Source organism: Rhinoraja longicauda, chromosome 4, assembly GCF_053455715.1.
Source record: "Rhinoraja longicauda isolate Sanriku21f chromosome 4, sRhiLon1.1, whole genome shotgun sequence".
In the NCBI taxonomy this organism is placed as follows: domain Eukaryota; kingdom Metazoa; phylum Chordata; class Chondrichthyes; order Rajiformes; family Arhynchobatidae; genus Rhinoraja; species Rhinoraja longicauda.
In genome coordinates this window covers 7,987,674-8,011,032 of record NC_135956.1, presented here as the reverse complement: position 1 = coordinate 8,011,032, position 23,359 = coordinate 7,987,674, and the positions used below count along the sequence as shown (strand labels likewise).

Below are 23,359 nucleotides of genomic sequence, written 5' to 3'. Positions count from 1 at the left end.
TTTTATAACATCATTCAATGTTGCATATTTGAAAATTGCTCTTGGACAAGATTTTTTTTAAATTTATGGTATTTGGTCTAGGTTTAGAAACATAGAAACATAGAAAATAGGTGCAGGAGTAGGCCATTCGGCCCTTCGAGCCTGCACCGTTATTCAATACGATCATGGCTGATCATCCAACTCAGTATCCTGAACCTGCCTTCTCTCCATACCCCCTGATCCATTTAGCCACAAGGGCCACATCTAACTCCCTCCTAAATATAGCCAATGAACCGGCCTCAACTACCTTCTGTGGCAGTGAATTCCACAGATTCACCACTCTCTGTGTGAAAAAAAACGTTCTCATCTCGGTCCTAAAAGACTTCCCCCTTATCCTTAAACTGTGACCCCTTGTTCTGGACTTCCCCAACATCGGGAACAATCTTCCTGCGTCTAGCCTGTCCAATCCCTTAAGAATTTTGTAAGTTTCTATAAGATCCCCCCTCAATCTTCTAAATTCCAGCGAGTACAAGCCGAGTCTATCCAGTTTTTCTTCAGATGAAAGTCCTGCCATCCCAGGAATCAATCTGGTGAACCTTCTCTGTACTCCCTTTTAAGAAATTTAAGAAGTGTGTTCAGTAATCACAGAAAACGACAGATAGTATAGGGTGCTATATTCACCTTTGATATCCTGCTGGCTTATAAAAACTAATACAAAACTCTTCTGTTAATAGTAGACTCAAAGTACCTTGCTGACAATGTTCAGTTTAAACAAATCCAAGAAATAATGGACACAATAAATAATGCAGGGTTTGGATCCATTCAATTCAATGGACAGTCATGTCATGGCAGTTCATGCTCATTCTCAGTTAAACACCCATAAGCTTCAAGCTTGAACATTGTCAAAGGTTAAAATATGGATGGGGTAAATTTGAAGGGCACTGCCATTTCCCCAAATATTCATTATCAGATATGCTGGCCTGCAAAATACTGATCTTGTGAATAGCAGAAACTATTTCCACTCCACTGTTAGAATCTAGCATCTTGTGAATGTGAGCTAGCTGTTTTCTATCACTGAGATATCATTACACGTGCCAGTATTGAGAATTACACCTCCTGGGCATTTTTATTTGTACTGGGACTTGGAACGAAAAGAAGAATAACCAAAAGTATGAATGCAATGTTTCTTTTTAAAATCAGTGTACTGAGCAACTGCACGCAGTTTTGACACACTGTAGATTTTAATAAGTAACTAGCTCTGGACATGCACTAGATTAATGAACACTAGAAAGCACACCCAGGAATGTCACCATATGTCATCGGCGGCACTGCTTCTGGTACTGGCTCTCTCTCTGTTCTTGATCCGCAACATCTCCATAATGCTGCGAGCATAAATATCTCGCAAATTAACGTTGACCACCGAGTCGAATGCTGTGTTCTTGGTGAGCCTCTTCAGAGCATCGTGGTGTCGAAGGGCTGCATCCTTCATCTTCAAGGTGAAGTAGCAGGTGGAGAACCTGTCGTTGATAATAGCGATGGGTAGCGACAAGACCAGAATGCCAGTCAAAATGCACAGAAAGGCAATTATCTGTCCGATTGTGGTTTCCGGGCGGATATCCCCGTAGCCCACGGTAGTCATGGATGTTGTTGCCCACCACCAGGCACAAGGAACGCTGGAGAACATTGTGCCTGGGACCGTGTGCTCCACGGCATACTCCACTGTGGAGAAGATGGAGATACCCACAGAGAGAAAGAGCAGGAGGAGGCCAATCTCTTCATAGCACAGTGCGATGGTCATTCCGAGCGATTTCAGACCTGTAAAATGAAAGTTAATATGTCAGTAATGATCAAGAATTCCATACATTATGACAGCTAATTAAATTGGTTCAATCAGCGTTACACCACATGTCTAATTTTGTAGGGCACACGGTGGCGCAGCGGTAGAGTTGCTGCCTTACAGCGAATGCAGCGCCGGAGACCCAGGTTCCATCCCGACTAAGGGTGCTGTCTGTATGGAGTTTGTACGTTCTCCCCGTGACCTGCGTGGGTTTTCTCCAAGATCTTCGGTTTCCTCCCACTCTCCAAAGACATACAGGAATGTAGGTTAATTGGCTTGGTATAAATGTAAACGTTGTCCCTAGTGGGTGTAGGATGGTGTTGATGTGTGGGGATCGCTGGTCTGTGCAGACCAGGTGGGCCGGTAGGGCCTGATTCCGCGCTGTATCTCTAAACAAAACTAAACTAAAAAGCTAAACAAAGTTTCAACATTACTTAGGCAATTTTTTAGGCGACTGCCGGCGACTGTCAAAGTCGTAGCAGATTGCCAAACTTTTCTTTTACCCGACGACAATGACCACGACAATGCCGAGTCAGGTCGAGATTACAGCGTCTTCGGAAACATCGCGAAATTCCCACGCTGTCAATGCTTCTCCGGCGTCCTGATTTTCGCTGAAATCACTGACAAGTCGGTAAGTACTTGAGAGTTTTGAACTATAACACCTTGTATGGGTTACTTAAAAACCAAGCTTCACTGTAACAAGGAATAAACTGGATTTACTTCCAGTTTACTAATAGCAGTATTAAAAAAATAAAATTTAAAAGTGGTTTAGTGGATTTTTGTGAAAAGTGTGTGGGCATTCTTTGAAAATGTAAGGGAGATGCATATCTGGTTTCTGGGTTGCATATCTGGGTTGGGAGCCCACTTTAAATGTAATGGCTGAGGCCAAAAACATCGCAAAAATTCCCACGCTTACCTGACCGTCAAACTGCCGCCTCCAATCTACCTGTCAAATGTCCTGACGGTAAATAAATTGGTTAAACACAAGCATTTTATGGTATTTTGAAATGACTTTACTTATTTTAATATTATGTGCTTCTAAATGCATCTAAGAGAACCTAGCAAACCTGGGGACGGCATGCGACAGCGCCTGCAATAAGCAACGATACCTGGCAACAAGCCAGCTGTTGCTGAGAGATTTCATACCGGATGATTTCTCAGCGACGCGCCGAGATCCACTACGATTCTTGGAAGACTCCTCACGATCATGCCCGCGACACCCCGGCGAACTGTTGGCGACAGCCAAGTCACCGGCAGTCGCCTTAAAATCACCTAAAGTGGGACAGGCCCTTAAGTTCTCTGTGAGTTTGATGAATTGTAGAAAACTTCTTTCTATCTGGTGGAAATGTGTTTGAGATTTTGGTGGGTGGAATTGGTAATATTTAGGATAATATATAAAGATGAATTTATTTAGGATTAGACAAATTCCAATTGTAATAAAAAACTGTAATACTTTAGGTGACAATCTATGCATATTTTTACATTCGAATAGTAATTCTAAAATAGAATTTAAGGATGTTGGAAAGCAAAAGGAATAATCCACTCTGTGGATTGTGAGATAGCTTCATTTTGGGAGAAATTTTTATCAAAGATTTCGATACACTTTTTACCTGAAGGTGCTGAAATAATACATTTTGATTTAAAAAAAAATTATTTTAATTTTATTTGTCATATGTAGTTTGGCACAGGATCAACGGTACAATGAAATGTATTTGACAAGACAACGGGTCACCTCAGCAGTAATATTCCAAGGATAAATAAGATAAAAATGACATTAGTAAGGTAAAAAGACAATATTAAAATAATCACCATATATGATGTGAAATGTGTTTGTGAGTTCAGAAGCCTGATGGCCTGATGGTAGAAACTGTTGTTAAGTCTGGTGGTACGCGCAGCCATACTCCTGTATCGTCTGCCTGACGGTAACAAGGAGAACAGCCTGCGTGCTGGGTGGCTGTGGTCCTTGATGATGCTGCGTGCCTTCCGCAGGCACCGCCGGTAGAGAATGTCCTGAATGGCCGGGAGACAGTTGCCAGTGATGTGCTGTGCCGTCTTCACCACTCTCTGTAGTGATTTGTGGCTGTGGGCAGAACAGTTCCCGTACCAGACTGTAATGCAGCCCGTCAGCAGGCTCTCGATGGTGCATCTGTAGAAGTTTGTGAGGATGCTGGCGTTCATGCCAAACTTCCACAGTCTTCTCAGGAAAAAGAGCCGCTGGTGGGCCTTCTTTGTTATTGTGTCCGTGTGCAGTGTCCAGGAAAGGTCCTCAGTGATGTGCACACCGAGGAACTTAAAGCTGCTGACCCTTTCAACCTCAGCATCACCGATGTGGATGGGGAGGTGTCCACTCCCCTGCTGTCTCCTGTAGTCCACCATCATCTCTTTAGTTTTGCTGACATTGAGAGAGAGGTTATTTTCCTGGCACCAGCTGTTTAGTGCCTTTGCCTCCTCTCTGTAGGCCGTCTCATTGTTGTCTGTGATGAGACCCAAGATGGTCGTGTCGTCAGCAAACTTTAGGATGATGTTTGAGCTGTGCTTAGCAGTACAGCCGTGCGTGAACAGGGAGTACAGGAGAGGACTGAGCACACAGCCCTGTGTGACTTTATGACTTGATGGCAATTTTTTCCTCCCACGATTTTACAACAGATTTCCCTTCAGACTTCCATGGCTCACCCCGCCGTGGAACTGGGAACACGCCCGGAGTGGGAGCCTTGTCCGAACCTTCATCTACTGCTCGACCCCGAAATCTGCTGCTCGACCCCGAAGACCGGGAACCAGTGAGGAGGGTGGAGGGAGGCGGCCACGATGGCGGCAGTGGACGCAGGACAAAGGCCTGATTTCAAGATGGCAGCGGGCGGAGGAGATGATCGGCCGTGGGTCCACCTCTCGTGCTCTTGGAGGTGCCCTGGGGGTTCGGAGGTCAGCTGTGGGAGGTGCTCGGAACATGGAGGCCGAGCGGTGATGCGGGAGGTGAGGACACAGCGGGTCGAGGTGTTGGTGAAGTGGGTCGCTGGAAGCCTCGCAGTTGCCGGGCCATCACTTGGACCGGGCACTGGAGGCTCCACTGAGGCCCAGCGAGTGGATCAGACATGGCCTGCAGCAGCATAGACAATAGGTGCAGGAGTAGGCCATTCAGCCCTTCGAGCCAGCACCACCATTCAATGTGATCATGGCTGATCATTCTCAATCAGTACCCCCTTCCTGCCTTCTCCCCACACCCCCTGACTCCGCACAGAGCAGTGGTGGTGGACACCGGCCAGTCCAACCCTTGCAACACTGACCCAGTGCGGCTGCCAGGACAATGGGCACTGAAGGCCCAGATAAGAGACTGTACTATTAAGAACTGTGAAACTTGCACAGGTTGGTACTTTGTGTACTGCCTCGGTGAAGTCCTTACATTACAACCGTGGCACTTTTGTACTATTCTATGATTCAAGATTCAAGATTCAAGATAGCTTTATTTGTCATCCAATATTGGACGAAATTCAGTCACCCACAGTCCAACAATAAAAGCATTAAATAGGCATTCAAATTACACAACCCCAAAAACCCCCAAACACAGTCCAACAATAAAAGCATTAAATAGGCATTCAAATTACCCAACCCCAAAAACACACAAAAAAAGAAACATCCATCAAAGAAACATCCATCACAGTGAGTCTCCTCCAGTCCTCTCTCTCCTCACTGTGATGGAAGGCCACAATGTCTTTCCCTTCTCCCGCTGTCCTCTCCCGCAGTCAGGTTGTTGTGGTTGCAGGCCGCGCCGGACGGTCCGCAGCGGGCCAAACCCAAGGCGAGTCGCAGCCGCTCCCGCAGCCTCCGAAGACGGCCGGCTCCGCTGATGATAAGTCCGATCTGGGGCGGGCGAACACGCTGCTGCTGCCGCTGTTGCTGCACGTCGGGGCGGTCGTGGCTCCCGACATTGAAGCCCCCGCCCAGCAGAGAAATATCCCGTGGCCTATTTTATGCCGCGCCGGACGGTGAAATGTCCTCGACCCAAGCCCCGCGATCCGGGGCGGGCGAACCCGCTGCCGCTGCCGGAGCTCCCGATGTCGGCATCCACACGGCCTGAGCCTAAGGCGAGTCGCAGCCGGTCCCGCAGCCTCCGAAGACGGCCGGCTCCGGTGATGGTAAGTCCGATCCGCGGGCACTGCGAACCAGAGCCCTGGAGGCCGCCAGCTCCAGGAGTTGGGCCGATGGTAGGCCGCAGCAGGAACGGAGACAACACCCAGAAAACATAGGTCGGGTCTCCGTTCGGAAGGGACACACATTTACAATGTTACAGTTCCCCCCTCCCCCCCACATACACACATAGTACACAAACACAAAAACACAACATCACATCTACAATTAAGACAAAAAAACAACAAAAACACAAAGACAAATGGACCGCAGGTGTAGCCGCAGCTGCTAGGGCAGCGCCGCCATTTTAGCAAAGTCCAGTGATTGTGATTATCTATAATCTGATTTTCCCAGATTGTATGCAAAACAAAGAATTTCACTGTAGATACGCGTGGCAAAAAGTATCATTGTACATCTCTCGCAGTCACTCATTTGCACCTATGTTTTGGGAACAACATGAATCTCACTGAACCGAACAAGGATTTCACGTGTTAAAACAGGAAGGATTGTGCCATTGCCAGCACAGTAAAGATAACAGGAGTCCCTCGGTTTATGAGTATACATTTGAATGCATAATACTGTTTTGGGTGAAGCGCAATGTTTATTTCTAAAAAGGAAAACTAACTTAAGTATGAGTGTGTATGAGTGTGTCCGAAGACAGACATAGAATTCTGGAATAACTCAACGGGTCAGGCAGCATCTCTGGAGAAAGGGAATTGGTAATGTTTCAGGTAAACACCCTTCTACAAACCTGAAGGAGGTCTCGACCTGAAACATCGCATATTCATTTTCTCTGGAGATGCTGCCTGACCTGCTGAGTTACTCCAGCATTTTGAGTATATTTTAAATTGAGTATGATGTTTACTGTAACTTTTAATTTAGTTTAGTTTAGAGATACAGCGTGGAAACAGGCCCTTCGGCCCACATCGACCAGTGATCCCCGCACATTAACACTATCCTACACACACTCGGGACCATTTACACTTATACCAAGCCAATTAATCTACAAACCTGTCCATCTTTGGAGTGTGGGAGGAAACGGAAGAGCTCGGAGAAAACCCAGGCGGTCACGGGGAGAACGTACAAACTCCGTACAGACAGCACCCACAGTTGGGATCGAACCCGGGTCAATGGTGTTGCAAGCGCTGTAAGGCAGCAACTCTACCACTGCGTCACAGTGCCACCCTACAGTTTTAGAAAACCATTTTAATTCAAAATGGATCCAAAGCACCAGCGGACAGCAGATCATCACTGTGATTTAGCAGCTGTGAAAATCAAGCAAAATATTTCCTCCCAAAATGTAATCCAACAAATTATCCTCAAATGTCTTAAAAACCTGTCATATCACGGCTATTATTCGGATCGTCTGTGTACTTGGCCGATGCGTTCAATTATCCTGTTAGACACAAAAAGCTGGAGTATCTCAGCGGGTCAGAAGCATCTCTGGAGAAAACAAATAGGTGACGTTTCGGGCGGAAAACCTTCTTCAGACTGAGGTTCAGGGGAAAGGAAAACGATGTCTCGACCTGAAACGTCACCTATTCCTTTTCTCCAGAGATGCTGTCTGACCCGCTGAGTTACTCCAGCTTCTTGTGTCTATCTTCGGTTTAAACCAGCACCTGCAGTTCCTATTGACTAATTATCCTATTAGTTGTGTCTCTTGCCACACATGGAACTCAGTGGAGCAAGGGAGGAGATGCTCTGACCCAGTTTCAGAGATGCTCTGACCCAGTCATCTGGCCATAACAATTTGGCCCTTGTCAAAGTTGCTCAGGTCTTTACTCCTGCCCATTTCTCCTGCATCCAACTCATCAACTTCAAGAACTGACTGTTCACTTGCTGCCTAATATATCCCACCCCTTGACAGGTGCCATTGAAACAAGATAATCAATGTTATTCACTTCGCCTGCCAGTGGTCATAATGTTTTGGCTGATCGGTGTATGATTTCCCGACAGATCAATACATTGGCCAATTATGTTTTCATCCCTGGCGTGCATGAGATGGGTCTATTCAGATGAAAAAATATAAAAAAACTGAACCTTCAAAGTGAACAGCTAAGTATATTTGCAGTGTGATAATGCAGCTTCTTGCATGAAGCTCACTTGACATGTTATTTTACTTGATATAAACACACATTTTCTAGCTTCAGTATAATTATTTGCGTTTACTAATTTGGGCTCACACAATCAGGGATACTCCCTCAGGTTCTATACCATCATCGAAATCCCACTTCGATAGCCATTACTTCTCGGGGATGACATGTAGTTATAGCTTACGCACACGTCGCACCCTGATATGACAAACGTCCTTTCTTTCTTTCGTTTGAGGCTCATTGAGGACTGTTTTGTATGTGCTGTTATGTTTGTGTGCTACTGTATATTCCATTTTTTCCTCAGTACCTAATCAGATGTACAGCACTTTGGTCAACGTGGGTTGTTTTTAAATGTGCTATACAAATAAAATTGACTTGTCTTGACTTGACTTCATTAATTGGTTTTATTAAAGTAACACAAATCAACGAGTAATTCATCACTTTCCGTACTTTATCGACTGTTTCTTCTTCAAACATATCTTAGAAATCTTGCAGTTATTACCGTATGGTTCTTACAAATATAGCTGGTGCGAGCGCATGGTAAAGAACTGTATGCTCACCATCCTCCGAGTCTAAACTGACCCACAACCTCTGTCGACACACAAGCCTCCTCCCATCTAGACACTCCCCATCACGCATTAAGTCACACCCACAAGCAGGCAAAAAAGACATCAACTAGAAATATTAAAACATAGCCATAACACAAAGACAATAACTGAATTAAGCATAAATGGCTCCTACACTCCCTTTGTTCGACCCAAGCCTTCCCTTTGTTCGACCCAAGCCTTCCCTTTGTTCGACCCAAGTCTTCGCTGGCTCCAATTTGTTTTCTCTTCACCAGTTCTGAGAATGAATCCCAGACCTGAGGAGGGAGAGGGGGAGGAGAGGGGGTGGGGTTGCTCTGCTGGTAAGGAATGATATTCATTCCCTTGCAAGGGGTGACATAGAATCAGGAGATGTTGAATCAGTATGGATAGAAATGAGGAATTGTAAGGGTAAAAAGACCCTAATGGAAGTTATCTATAGGCCCCTAAACAGTAGCCTCGACATAGGGTGCAAGTTGAATCAGGAGATAAGAAAATAACTGCAGATGCTGGTACAAATTGATTTATTCACAAAATGCTGGAGTAACTCAGCAGGTCAGGCAGCATCTCGGGAGAGAAGGAATGGGTGACGTTTCGGGTCGAGACCCTTCTTCAGACATAAAATTGGCGTGTCACAAATGTAATGCTACGGTGGTTATGGGAGATTTCAACATGCAGGTAGACTGGGAAAATCAGGTTGGAAATGGACCCCAGGAAAGAGAGTTTGTAGAGTGCCTTCGAGATGGATTCTTAGAACAGCTTGTACTGGAGCCTACCAGGGAGAAGGCAATTCTGGATTTAGTATTGTGTAATGATCCTGATCTGATAAGGGGACTAGAGGTAAAAGAGCCATTAGGAGGCAGTGATCACAACATGATAAGTTTTACTCTGCAAATGGAAAGGCAGAAGGGAAAATCGGAAGTGTCAGTATTACAGTATAGCAAAGGGGATTACAGAGGCATGAGGCAGGAGCTGGCCAAAATTGACTGGAAGGAGGCCCTAGCAGGGAAGACGGTAGAACAGCAATGGCAGGTGTTCCTGGGAATAATGCAGAGGTTGCAGGATCAATTTATCCCAAAGAGGCGGAAAAACTCTAAGGGGAGTAAGAGACACCTGTGGCTGACAAGGGAAGTCAAGGACAGCATAAAAATTAAGGAGAGGAAGTATAACATAGCAAAGAAGAGTGGGAAGACAGAGGATTGGGACTCTTTTAAAGAGCAACAAAAGTTAACTAAAAAGGCAATACGGGGAGAAAAGATGAGGTACGAGGGTAAACTAGCCAATAATATAAAGGAGGATAGCAAAAGTTTTTTTAGGTACGTGAAGAGGAAAAAAATAGTCAAGGCAAATGTAGGTCCCTTGAAGACAGAAGCAAGGGAATTTATTATGGGGAACAAAGAAATGGCAGACGAGTTAAACCGTTACTTTGGATCTGTCTTCACTGAGGAAGATACACACAATCTCCCAAATGTTCTAGGGGCCGGAGAACCTAGGGTGATGGAGGAACTGAAGGAAATCCACATTAGGCAGGAAATGGTTTTGGGTAGACTGATGGGACTGAAGGCTGATAAATTCCCAGGGCCTGATGGTCTGCATCCCAGGGTACTTAAGGAGGTGGCTCTAGAAATAGTGGAAGCATTGGAGATCATTTTTCAATATTCTATAGATTCAGGATCAGTTCCTGGGGATTGGAGGATAGCAAATGTTATCCCACTTTTTAAGAAAGGAGGGAGAGAGAAAACGGGTAATTATAGACCAGTTAGTCTGACATCAGTGGTGGGGAAGATGCTGGAGTCAATTATAAAAGACGAAATTGCTGAGCATTTGGATAGCAGTAACAGGATCATTCCGAGTCAGCATGGATTTACGAAGGGGAAATCATGCTTGACAAATCTACTGGAATTTTTTGAGGATGTAACTAGGAAAATTGACAGGGGAGAGTCAGTGGATGTGGTGTACCTCGACTTTCAGAAAGCCTTCAACAAGATCCCACATAGGAGATTAGTGGGCAAAATTAGAGCACATGGTATTGGGGGTAGGGTACTGACATGGATAGAAAATTGGTTGACAGACAGAAAGCAAAGAGTGGGGATAAATGGGTCCCTTTCGGAATGGCAGGCAGTGACCAGTGGGGTACCGCAAGGTTCGGTGCTGGGACCCCAGCTATTTACGATATACATCAATGACTTAGATGAAGGGATTAAAAGTACCATTAGCAAATTTGCAGATGATACTAAGCTGAGGGGTAGTGTGAATTGTGAGGAAGATGCAATAAGGCTGCAGGGTGACTTGGACAGGTTGTGTGAGTGGGCGGATACATGGCAGATGCAGTTTAATGTAGATAAGTGTGAGGTTATTCACTTTGGAAGTAAGAATAGAAAGGCAGATTATTATCTGAATGGTGTCAAGTTAGGAAGAGGGGATGTTCAACGAGATCTGGGTGTCCTAGTGCATCAGTCACTGAAAGGAAGCATGCAGGTACAGCAGGCAGTGAAGAAAGCCAATGGAATGTTGGCCTTCGTAACAAGAGGAGTTGAGTATAGGAGCAAAGAGGTCCTTCTACAGTTGTACCGGGCCCTGGTGAGACCGCACCTGTAGTACTGTGTGCAGTTTTGGTCTCCAAATTTGAGGAAGGATATTCTTGCTATTGAGGGCGTGCAGCGTAGGTTCACTAGGTTAATTCCCGGAATGGCGGGACTGTCGTATGTTGAAAGGCTGGAGCAATTAGGCTTGTATACACTGGAATTTAGAAGGATGAGGGGGGATCTTATTGAAACATATAAGATAATTAGGGGATTGGACACATTAGAGGCAGGAAACATGTTCCCAATGTTGGGGGAGTCCAGAACAAGGGGCCACAGTTTAAAAATAAGGGGTAGGCCATTTAGAACGGAGATGAGGAAGAACTTTTTCAGTCAGAGAGTGGTGAAGGTGTGGAATTCTCTGCCTCAGAAGGCAGTGGAGGCCAGTTCGTTGGATGCTTTCAAGAGAGAGCTGGATAGAGCTCTTAAGGATAGCGGAGTGAGGGGGTATGAGGAGAAGGCAGGAACGGGGTACTGATTGAGAGTGATCAGCCATGATCGCATTGAATGGCGGTGTTGGCTTGAAGGGCTGAATGGCCTACTCCTGCACCTATTGTCTATTGTCTATTGTCTATTCACTCTTTCTCTTTCCACAGATGCTGCCTGACCTGATGAGTGTTTCCAGCATTTTCTTTCTTGGCAGACCTTGCATCAGATTGGGAAGCCGAACCCCCACTTGTCCATCAACACGCCCAGAAACAAGAATACATCGACAAAAAAAGCATCATATTTGGGAAAAGATTTCATATTAATTTCCATATTTATTCCTATTATAAGGAAACTGAATTGAGCCTATCTTACAGCTGAACGATGTGTACTGTTACTGCAGGAACAAGAAGCTAATTGCTACTTATGAACCTGTCTTGCTTGTGTTCGTTTAATTAAGGTACAGCACTTTCAAAGAATGTATGATATTTAAGTTGGAAGGAACTGCAGATGCTGGTTTACACCGAAGATAGACACAAAATGTTGGAGTAATTCAGCGGTACAGGCAGCATTTCTGGAGAGGGCGGTCACGGTGGCGCAGCGGTAGAGTTGCAGCCTTACAGCGAATGCAGCGCCGGAGACCCGGGTTCGATCCCGACTATGGATGCTGTCTGTACGGAGTTTGTACGTTCTCCCCGTGACCTGCGTGGTTTTCCTCCCACACTCCAAAGACGTATAGTTTTGTAGGTTAATTGGCTTGGTAAATGTAAAATTATTGTCCCTGGTGGATGTACGATAGTGTTAATGTGTGGGGATCGCTAGTCGGCGCGGACCCGGTGGGCCTGTTTCCACGCTGTATCTCTAAACTAAACCAGAAGGAAGGGGAGACCCTCTCCCTTGATTCTCAGTCTGAAGAAGGGTCCCGACCCGAAACATCACCCATTCCTTCTCTCTAGAGAGCATGCCTGTCCCGCCCAGTTACTTCAGCATTTTGTGTCTATCATATTTATGTATGAGAGTGCTAGACGCAATGTGATAATCAGCTAGATTTGTAGATCACAACCTCCATACGTGGCAAAGGCCACGAATGCCTCCGTGTAGGGCTAGGGTCAGCATGAAAGTAAATAAAGCTTCATGCCAAACACAGCTACATTGAATCACTTGCATTAGGTTTCATTTTAAAAATGTATGCATAAAATAACATAATTAAAATCGATCAAACCTGCAAGGCAAATGAGAATTGATTCTGCCTACTGCACATGTTCATTATCAATCTGTCTCTAGGACAGATGAAAGAAATGTGGCTTTCAGGAGTACCAAACATTATTTTATTATCTTGGCAAAACATCTTCGATCGATCATATTGGTGCAGTTTGTGGGAATTAAAATTATGTGGAATTAATGCAGGAGAAATATCTTATGTCAAACACTTTGACATTGTGTCAAAAATAAGGGGCTGTGCAGCAGTAGAGTTGCTGCCTTACAGCGCCAGAGACCCGGGTTCGATCCCGACCGTGGGTGCTGTCTGTGTGGAGTTTGTACGTTCTCCCTATGATCGCGTGGGTTTTCTCCAGGTGCTCTGGTTTCCTCCCACACTCCAAAGATGTACAGGTTTGTAAGTTTATATTATCTTTGGTAAAAATTGTAAATTGTCCCTCGTGTGCAGGATAAAGCTAGTGTATTGGGGACGCTGGTCAGTGCAGACATTGTGAGCCAAAAGGCCTGTTCCACAATGTATAAAAAACTGAACTAAATTCCCTCTCACTATTCCACCAAAGCTCAATTGCTAATGGACAGTTTGTATGCTTCTGGCCTGAACTATTTCAACTATCTTGTTATTAGGAATTAAAAAATGATAAACAGTAAATAAAAATGATAAGCAAACTGAAGAAGGGTCTCGACCCGAAACGTCACCCATTCCTTCTCTCCTGAGATGCTGCCTGACCCGCTTAGTTACTCCAGCATTTTGTGTCTACCTTCGATTTAAACCAGCATCTGCAGTTAGTTTCCTAAGCAAGCTAAACTAATAATTTAGGTTGTTATTGTAAAGTTTTGATGAAATATATGTGATGATTTAATCATGAAAAAAGAGATCTAAATCATAAGACTCTCAAAATACTCTGGTGTGTTGATTTTAATGCACGTCACACACACACACACACATACAGCTTGCTCATATCATTGATACTCAGCCAGTGTAACCATGCTTTTGCTTAGGAGCACACATTGACAATCTTATACTGCAATTGGTAAACCAGCCTGCACTGTTTCAAGGTTATTGGTGTTGTAACTGGAGTAGATGTGAACAGTGGTGTAGGATATGAGTTTGACCCAGAAAGCACAAGGAATTATGTAGCGCAGAATAAAGGCACTGTCCTCTGATTACTGTGGTGGTAAGAGTTTGGAATGTCTCACTTTGACAAGGGCTTTTAAGTGCATCCACCATTTAAAGGGGCCTGCAATTGAGAAACTCTGGAGGAAATCAAATGAGAAAAGTTCACAGAATTGAAGAACCTGATGACTTGGGGTATTGAAACCCCAGATAAAACTGTAGACGTGCATCTATTTGCAGCAGCTTGCAAAGAACCATTTTTATTCTTCATTGTGAAGCTTTCAGAGAGAAGTACAGGACAACACCCATGAAAGATAATTATGCAACTGACAGCAAAATGGAGAAGAGTGCTGCATTGAAATCATATTTTACCCTCCAAACGTGCTTTGAAAATGTAACATCACTCCCAGTCGGAACTCCTGGAAGCATTCGTGAGGCTGGCCAAACATACACGAGAAACAGTGCCAAAAGTGGTTTAAACCGCGGCTCACAGTCTGAAGAGAGACCTAGGAATAGGTGACGTTCCGGGTCGGAACCCTTCTCCAGACCGGGTTCCGACCCAAAGTGTTGCCTTTTCCTTTTCTCCAGAGATGCTGCCTGACTCACTGAGTTACTACCGTACTTCGTGTCACTCGTCGGTATAAACCAGCATCTGCAGTTCCTTCCTGCACAAAGAGAGACTTACAAAATTCCCAGTGACACCTCAGCTGAGGTAATGCAGCAAGAACAATTTTGCTGTACAAGAGACAAAAAAAAGGAAGTCAGTCCTTAATAGTGGGAGAGTCTAGGACTAGAGGTCATAGCCTCAGAATTAAAGGCAGTGGAGGCCAATTCTCTGAATGCATTCAAGAGAGAGCTGGATAGAGCTCTTAAGGATAGTGGAGGGGGTATGGGGAGAAGGCAGGAACGGGGTACTGATTGAGAATTATCAGCCATGATCACATTGAATGGCGGTGCTGGCTCGAAGGGCCGAATGGCCTCCTCCTGCACCTATTGTCTATTACATTAATGTTACTGAGGATACTGTGATTGCGTTATGATTTTACCGTATAACTACGCATAACTATTACCATCCCATCCATTCCAAACCCTCACATGGGGTTTGAATGGACAATAATAAAGAGGTTATGAAGTGCTTCCCTATATTTAGGCAAAGTGGGTGATATAAAGGAGACCACCCACATGGAACTGTGCAGAGCCTGATGTAAATGAGGCAGGTTACATGGTGCTCATGGACAAGGTGGCTACCATACCCTAAAAAAACTTCCAAACACACATGCAATCTATCCGAGACGGCAAGGGCGGTACAGTGGCTTAATGGTAGAGTTGCTGTCTTATTGCGCAAGAAACCCGGGTTCGATCCTGACTACGGGTGCTGTCTGTACAGAGTTTGTACGTTCTCCCTGGGACTGTGTGGGTTTTCTCCAGGTGCTCTGGATTGCACCCATGTTCCAAAGACGTGCAGGTTTGAAGGTTAATTGGCTTCTGTAAACCATCCCAATTGTGGAGGATACAACTAGTGTATGACCGATTGTTGGTCGGCGTGGACTCAGTGGGTCGAAGGGCTTGCTTCCATGCTGCTTCTCCAAGGATGAGAGGAGATCTTATCGAAACGTATAAGATTATTAAGGGGTTGGACACGTTAGAGGCAGGAAACATGTTCCCAATGTTGGGGGAGTCCAGAACAAGGGGCCACAGTTTAAGAATAAGGGGTAGGCCATTTAGAACTGAGATGAGGGAAAACTTTTTCAGTCAGAGAGTTGTGAATCTGTGGAATTCTCTGCCTCAGAAGGCAGTGGAGGCCAATTCTCTGAATGCATTCAAGAGAGAGATAGCGGAGTTAGGGGGTATGGGGAGAAGGCAGGAACGGGGTACTGATTGAGAATGATCAGCCATGATCACATTGAATGGCGGTGCTGGCTCGGAGGGCAGAATGGCCTCCTCCTGCACCTATTGTCTATTGTCTATTATGAAAGGAGCGTTCAGAAGTCTGATTACACTCGCACTGCATCTAAATTAGCAGCAAGAGTGAGGCCATTAGGCCCCTCAAACCTGCCCTGTCCTTTCATAAAGTCCTGGCTAATCTGATTACAACCTCAAACCTGCATCTCCACATGTCCGTGCTAATCTTTTGTCCACTCCTGACCTCTCCTTGTCATTCAAGAACCTCCCTCCTTCTGCCTTTAAAATTGCCAGAGTGCAGTTCCACCTCTCTTCGAGAAATAATTCAAAGGCTTAATACTTCTTATGTAAACCCCTTTATTTTTAAACAGGGACACATATTTCTAGATTCTTCCTCAAAAGGAAACATTCCCTCCTCATTTCCCACGTCAGGAACCCTCAGAATCTTATGTGTTTTAAGTCTCTTTTCCAATCTCCAGTTGATTCTTATCGAAACGTATAAGATTATTAAGGGGTTGGACATGTTAGAGGCAGGAAACATGTTCCCAATGTTGGGGGAGTCCAGAACAAGGGGCCACAGTTTAAGAATAAGGGGTAGGCCGTTTAGAACTGAGATGAGGAAAAACTTTTTCAGTCAGAGAGTTGTGATTCTGTGGAATTCTCTGCCTCAGAAGGCAGTGGAGGCCAATTCTCTGAATACATTCAAGAGAGAGCTAGATAGAGCTCTTAAGGATAGCGGAGCAAGGTGGTATGGGAAGAAGGCAGGAACGGGGTACTGATTGAGAATGATCAACCATGATCACAATGAATGGCGGTGCTGGCTCGAAGGGCCAAATGGCCTCCTCCTGCACCCATTGTCTATTGTCTATTGATTCAAGCCTAAGCTTTTCATAAAACAACCCATCCACTCCAACTATTAGTTTAGTAAACCTCTGACCTGCTTCCTACACATCAGCAACCTTCCTTAAATAATTGAATACTGTACATGATATGATGTGATCCCACCGATGTCCGATGTATAGGGAGCACAGGCATCTCTACTTTTGTGCTTAATTCCCCTGATAATGTACCAGAATTTCCAGAGCACCTTACACTTCAGAAAGAGGCAAAGGTAAATAAAATGATGGAGTGTGCACAATGGCGGTGGTATCCAGGAGCACAGCAAGGTAAATTAATCAGATCATTTACCACATCCATGCCTGGCCTACTCAAATTCTTGTGCACACCTCAAGAGATGCAGAGGGTTTAATTAAAGTTAGAATCTGGAACCCAGTAAAAACTGAAGAGCCACTTACCAAAGATGTACAAAGTGTGTGACGATGTAGAGAAAGCCACTGCTGATAACAGAGCACGATGACATTAGGAGGGGTAAATGTGGATAGAGATTTGAACATAAAGATATGAATTTTACTTCTGAGGCACGTGATCAGTGAGTGGGTGAGCAAAGTCAAGTCAAGTCAAGTCAAGTCAAATTTATTTGTCACATACACATACACGATGTGCAGTGAAATGAAAGTGGCAATGCCTGCGGGTTGTGCACAAAAAAGAATTACAGTTACAGCATATAAATAAAGTTAATAAGTTACTATTAGTGTCGACAAAAATGTAGTCTCTGGGGTTATAAAAGTTGACAGTCCTGATGGCCTGTGGGAAGAAGCTCCGTCTCATCCTCTCCGTTTTCACAGCGTGACAGCGGAGGCGTTTGCCTGACCGTAGCATCTGGAACAGTCCGTTACTGGGGTGGCAGGGGTCCCTCATGATCTTGCTTGCTCTGGATCTGCACCTCCTGATGTATAGGTCCTGCAGGGGGACGAGTGTAGTTCCCATGGTGCGTTCTGCCGAACGCACTACTCTCTGCAGGGCCATCCTGTCCTGGGCAGAGCTGTTCCCAAACCAGACTGTGATGTTGCTGGACAGGATGCTCTCTACAGCCCCAGAGTAGAAGCAATGAAGGATCCTCAGAGACACTCTGAATTTCCTCAGTTGTCTAAGGTGGTAAAGGCGCTGCTTTGCCTTACCCACCAGTGCGGCAATGTGCGTTGCCCACGTCAGATCCTCTGCGATGCGGACTCCCAAGTATTTAAAACTGCTCATCCTATCCACAATAGACCCATTTATCTCCAGTGGCGTGTACGTCCTTGGATGTTTAGCCCTTCTGAAGTCCACAATCAGCTCCTTTGTTTTAGTGACATTCAAGAGGAGGCTATTGTCCTGACACCAGAGTGCCAGATCAGCCACCTCCTCCCGGTAGGCCTTCTCATCATTGTTGGAGATCCGGCCCACCACCACAGTGTCATCAGCAAACTTGATGATGGAGTTTGAGTTGAACCTGGCCCCACAGTCATGTGTGTACAGGTAGTACAGTAGGGGGCTAAGGACGCAGCCCTGGGGGGATCCTATGTTCAGGGTGAGGGAGCTAGATGTGTGTTCCCCCATCCTGACCACTTGGGGCCTGGCAGTGAGAAAGTCCAGGACCCAGGCACACAGAGGGGTGCTAAGCCCCAGTTCCAGCAGCTTCTCAACCAGTCTGCTGGGGACTATTGTGTTGAATGCTGAACTAAAGTCAATGAACAGCATCCTCACATAGTCCCCCTGGCTGTCCAGATGAGAGAGAGCGGTGTGCAGAACCTGGGAGACCGCATCATCCGTGGACCTGTTCGGACGGTATGCGAACTGTAGTGGGTCCATGTTGCGAGGAAGGATCGCACAGATGTGCTTCTTGATTAGCCTCTCAAAGCATTTCATGACAACCGAGGTGAGGGCCACCGGTCGGTAGTCATTTAAACACGCTGGAGAGGCATTCTTTGGCACCGGTACAATGATGGATCTTTTGAAGCATGCAGGGACCACGGACTTTGCCAAGGAGAGGTTGAATATTGTGGTGAGCACTGGAGCAAGCTGAGTAGCACAAGACTTTAGTACTCACCCAGATATCTGGGCCTCCAGCTTTCCTCGTGTTCACACGCATCAGAGCCCACCTCACCTCTTGCTCTGACACCGAGAATGTGTGCACATCCCCGGCGGTGGATCCCCCTCCAGCCTCGCTAGCCAGCACCCCTTCGGTGCTGTTTTTAGACGGCGAGCTGGTGGTGTTACCCGTCTCAAACCGTGCATAAAAAGAGTTCAGGTCATCAGCTAAGGAGGAGCCGGCACTTCCGGTTGAGGGGTGCTGGACCGGTAGCTAGTTATAGTCCGTAGCCCCTGCCAAAGGCGCCTGGTGTCCTGCTGCTCCATCTGTGACTCCATCTTGTCCCGGTACCTCCTTTTTGCATCCTTCACTGCCCTTCGCAGTCGGTAGGACTCTCCCTTGTAGTGGTCCATGTTGCCGGATGCCAGGCCGGAGTTGTAAGCAGCGGTGCGAGCATTCAAGGCCACGCGAATAGACCTGTCCACCCAGGGTTTTTGGTTAGGGAAGATACTGACCCTTACCGTGGGGATGATGGTATCGGCTATTGTGGCAATGAAGTCCGTAACCGCTTCCGCAAACTCATTTACGTCTCTGGAACTTTCTTGGAACATGTTCCAGTCGACTTCGCTCAGTGCATCCTGCAGCATGGCCTCTGAATGGTCAGCCCACCGCTTTATGTCCCTCGTCACTGTCGCTTCCCGTACTATCCGTTGTTTGTACTCCAGCAGCAGGAAAATGGCAGCTTGGTCAGATTTCCCAAAAGGAGGGAGAGAAACGGCCTTGTAGCCTTTCCTGAACGGCGTGTAGCAGTGGTCCAAAGTTCTATTCCCCCTGGTGACACACGTGATGTGTTGGTAGAAGTTGGGCATGACCTTTTTGAGATTTCCCCTATTGAAGTCTCCAGCCACCAGCACAGCCGCATCAGGGTTCTTGTTTTGGTGTTGACACAACACATCGTGTAGGGTGGACAGTGCCACATCGGTGTCCGCATGTGGTGGGATATAGACGGCTGTGATGATCACCGAGCTGAACTCCCGGGGTAGGTAGAATGGTCGGCATAAGATAGTTAGATGTTCCAGGTCCGGCGAGCAGGAACGAGAAAGCGTCTTAATATTCCCAGGATTACACCAGTTATTATTGGTCAAGAAGCAGACTCCTCCGCCCTTGGATTTCCCGGATTCTTCCGTTCTGTCCGCCCGGAAAACAGTGAAGGACTCGGATGGGCAGATCACCTGGTCAGGCACCAGCGGGGTCAGCCATGTTTCAGTCAGACAAAGGATGTTACAGTTCTTTATGTCCCTCTGGAATCTGATCCTTGCCCTCAGGTCATCCAGCATGTTCTCCAGGGACTGGACGTTGGCCAGAAGTATCCTGGGCAGAGGTGGACGTAAGGCTTGGGTTCTCAGCCTGTTCCGAATCCCCCCTCGCTTCCCTCGGTGTTTTTTCCGACTTTCCCACTGACCTGCGCTCCCACTGCTGCTGCCGCGGTGAGCTCCATTGATGATCTCTATCGGTATATCGGTGAGTAGTTTTCTATTTAATAGTGCTCCTGTAGCGCTCGAGTTTAATTTTACGAGCGTTTCCCGGTCGTACATTGGTTAATGCTAAGTGCTAGCACACGCTAGAGCACTTAGGGATAATTTTAAAGTAAACATACCAGTTTAAAACACACAGTTCCCGCAGAGCTACCACGACGGCGACTGGACTGGACCGCGCCATCTTGGCAATGGGCAAGCAAGTAATGGGCTAGCAAGTAATAGAGTACGAAGGGAAACAGGGAGTAGAGTTTTGTATGAACCCAACTTGTGGAGATGGAAAACTGAAGCCAGGCAGAAGTGTTGAATACTATGATTGGCGGCACGGTGGCGCAGCGGTAGAGTTGCTGCTTTACAGCGAATGCAGCGCCGGAGACTCAGGTTCAATCCTGACTACGGGTGCTGCACTGTAAGGAGTTTGTACGTTCTCCCCGTGACCTGCGTGGGTTTACTCCGAGATCTTCGGTTTCCTCCCACACTCCAAAGACGTACAGGTATGTAGGTTAATTGGCTGGGTAAATGTAAAAATTGTCCCTAGTGGGTGTAGGATAGTGTTAATGTACGGGGATCACTGGGCGGCACGGACTTGGAGGGCCGAAAAGGCCTGTTTCCGGCTGTATGTATATGATATGATATGATATGATGATTATTACTTTGATGGCTGTAAAACATTATTACATAAAGTCATTTCTTGGATTTTTCTTTTATAGTTTAGAGATGCAGTATGGAAACTGGCCCTTCGGCCCACCGAGTCCATCGCATCTATGAACCATCCATTCATACTAGTTCTATGCTCTCCCACTTTTGCATCCATTCCCTACGCATTAGGGGCAATTTCACAGATGCCAATTGACTTCCAATCCCACACGTCTTTGCGATGAAGCAAGGGCAACTGGAGGAAGTCATAAGGAGAATGTGCAAACATTAACGAGGCCATTATTGAAACTGCATTTCTAGTGCCGTGTGCCACAGCTCTCCCAGTTGCACCACTGTAATTCGGCATTTTAAACTGATATTTAATGGCAACGATCTTGTACTAAATGGAATATATTGAATGTGTAAGCTTACCTGTCGAGTGTCTGCCAAGTTTCAACATGCGTAGTGATCTCGTTAATCTCAGGATCTGCACAACTTTCCCAACATTCTCCAGTTCTGTAGAACTTCCATAAAGTTGCTCCACTGACATTGTGACGTAGAATGGGACCACAGCAATGAGGTCAATGATGTTCACCAAACTCTTAACAAACTTGCACTTGTTTTTTATGCACATAAATCTTAGTAGATACTCCGCAGTGAACCAGGTGATGCAAATATACTCAACTGCATTCAACAAAGGGGGATCCATTACAGTGTATTCAAGAGAATAGAGAGCCATATTTGCAATGGAAATGAGAACAAAGCCTACGGAAAGGATTCCAAATGTTTTGGCTAGCTTTGAAGAATCGGGCTTTTCCATTATGACCCATAGCTTTTGCCTTAGTTTTTCACAAACCACTCCAGAGAAGTCTTCCTCTTCATTCTGAATCACTTCTGTATCACACTTTATGTCTAAAGTTTCATTAATTTCCTTCCGTCTGTAATATCTATCTCGGCAGCAAATGTCAATGTTAAGTTCATCTATTCCCCAGTATTCAATTTCTTGCAAAAATGACATTGCACAAAGTTCTTCGTTTACGTGCAGCTTTCCAGTTTTATAATAATGTATAATGTACTTGAATGTCTGAGAACTGCGATCAAAGAAATATTCATTGTCTACAAAGTTGGCATCATCGCATAGATCCAGAACCGAATCCTGTTCGGATGCAGCCAGTTTTCCCAAGCGTGTTTCAGGATAGGACAACAGTATTTCACGTGGCAGAGTGGATCTGCTGCCACCGACATTTATTATAAAGGTGTTTAAAGGGTTTGTATTCAAATGCACTTCACTGCAAAATACACTGGATTCCAGAGAGAAGACAGAAACGTGATCCTCATTCTCCTCAAGAAACCAAGAAGAACAATTGGGGGACTTCATGGTACATGTTCATTGATAAAGACCTGAAAATTAAATTTCATTATCTTAGTTAGTTTGTGTACGTTTGTAACTTTTGAAGGCAGTCACTGAAATTTACCTTCCTAAATTTTCAGTGGAACATGTTAATAAGGTTATATTAGGTTATATTAGGGGGCGTGGCTGTGTTCTGCAGCTGTGGCTCACCGGCAGTCTCTCCGTTTTTATTGTTGTTTTTTTGTCATTGTCGTTGTTAAATGTACGTTTTGTTTTATTTTTAATTCTGTGTATGTAGGGGGGTGGTGGGGGGGTTGGGGGAAACCTTTTTTCAAATCTCCTCCTCAACGGAGATGCGACCTTTACCGTGTCGTATCTCCCTTCGCGCTACGGCCTAACACCGTGGAGTCGGCGGCCTCCAGCTGGGATCGACCTCAAAGACTCCGGTCGCAGGGCCTGGACTTACCATCTCGGAGGCTTCGGCCGTGGGCCCTGCAGACCGCAACATCGGGAGTTCGCAGGTCCCTGGCTGGCGACCGGCTTTTGGGAGCTCCAGCCGTAGCAGCTTCAACCGCCCCGAAGCGCAAGGTTCGATCAACCCGCCCGCAGGCCCTTCATCGCCCTGCGTGGCTCGGCCGCAGCACTTTACATCGCCCGGTGGGGGCTCAGGACTTTCATCGCCCTGCGTGGCTCGGCCGCAGCACTTTCCATCGCCCGGTGGGGGCTCAGGACTTTCATCGGCCTGCTCGGCTCGGCTCGGCCCTGGGACTTTCCATCGCCCGGTGGGGGCTTCAAAAAGTTGGGAGCCTCGATCACCTCGTGGCACCACGGGAGAAGAATGAGGAGGAGATAAGACTTTGCCTTCCATCACAGTGAGGGTGTGCCTAGAGCAATCACTGTGATGGCTGTTTTGTGTAAAAAATTATATCTGTGTGTCTTGTGCTTTTTCATGTCTACTGCCGGACCCTGACGTGAGAGGACGCAGGCGTTGTGTATTCGCCGCTTTTCCGTCAGGATAGTTTGTCAGGATAGTTTGTCTGTTTGTTTCTATGTTAATTGTTTTTGTAAAGCG

At 46.0% G+C, this 23,359-nt stretch overlaps 1 protein-coding gene across 1 annotated transcript; it reads right to left on the bottom strand.

Moving 5' to 3' along the window:
• Nucleotides 1-1,285: 1,285 nt before the first annotated feature.
• On the bottom strand, nucleotides 1,286-22,314 carry kcnv1 (potassium voltage-gated channel modifier subfamily V member 1). Its single transcript, XM_078398475.1, has 2 exons — nucleotides 21,369-22,314; nucleotides 1,286-1,794 (listed from the first exon to the last, which is right to left on the bottom strand). Exons 1-2 carry the CDS (start codon nucleotides 22,312-22,314, stop codon nucleotides 1,286-1,288), a joined length of 1,455 nt encoding a protein of 484 aa, XP_078254601.1.
• Nucleotides 22,315-23,359: the final 1,045 nt, after the last annotated feature.

Coding starts and splice junctions, on each gene's coding strand:
- kcnv1 (XM_078398475.1), bottom strand. CDS start 22,314: ATGAAGTCCCCCAATTGTTCTTCTTGGTTTCTTGAGGAGAATGAGGAT. Junction 1,795..21,368: donor ACTTGGCAGACACTCGACAG/GTAAGCTTACAC, acceptor TTCATTTTACAG/GTCTGAAATCGCTCGGAATG.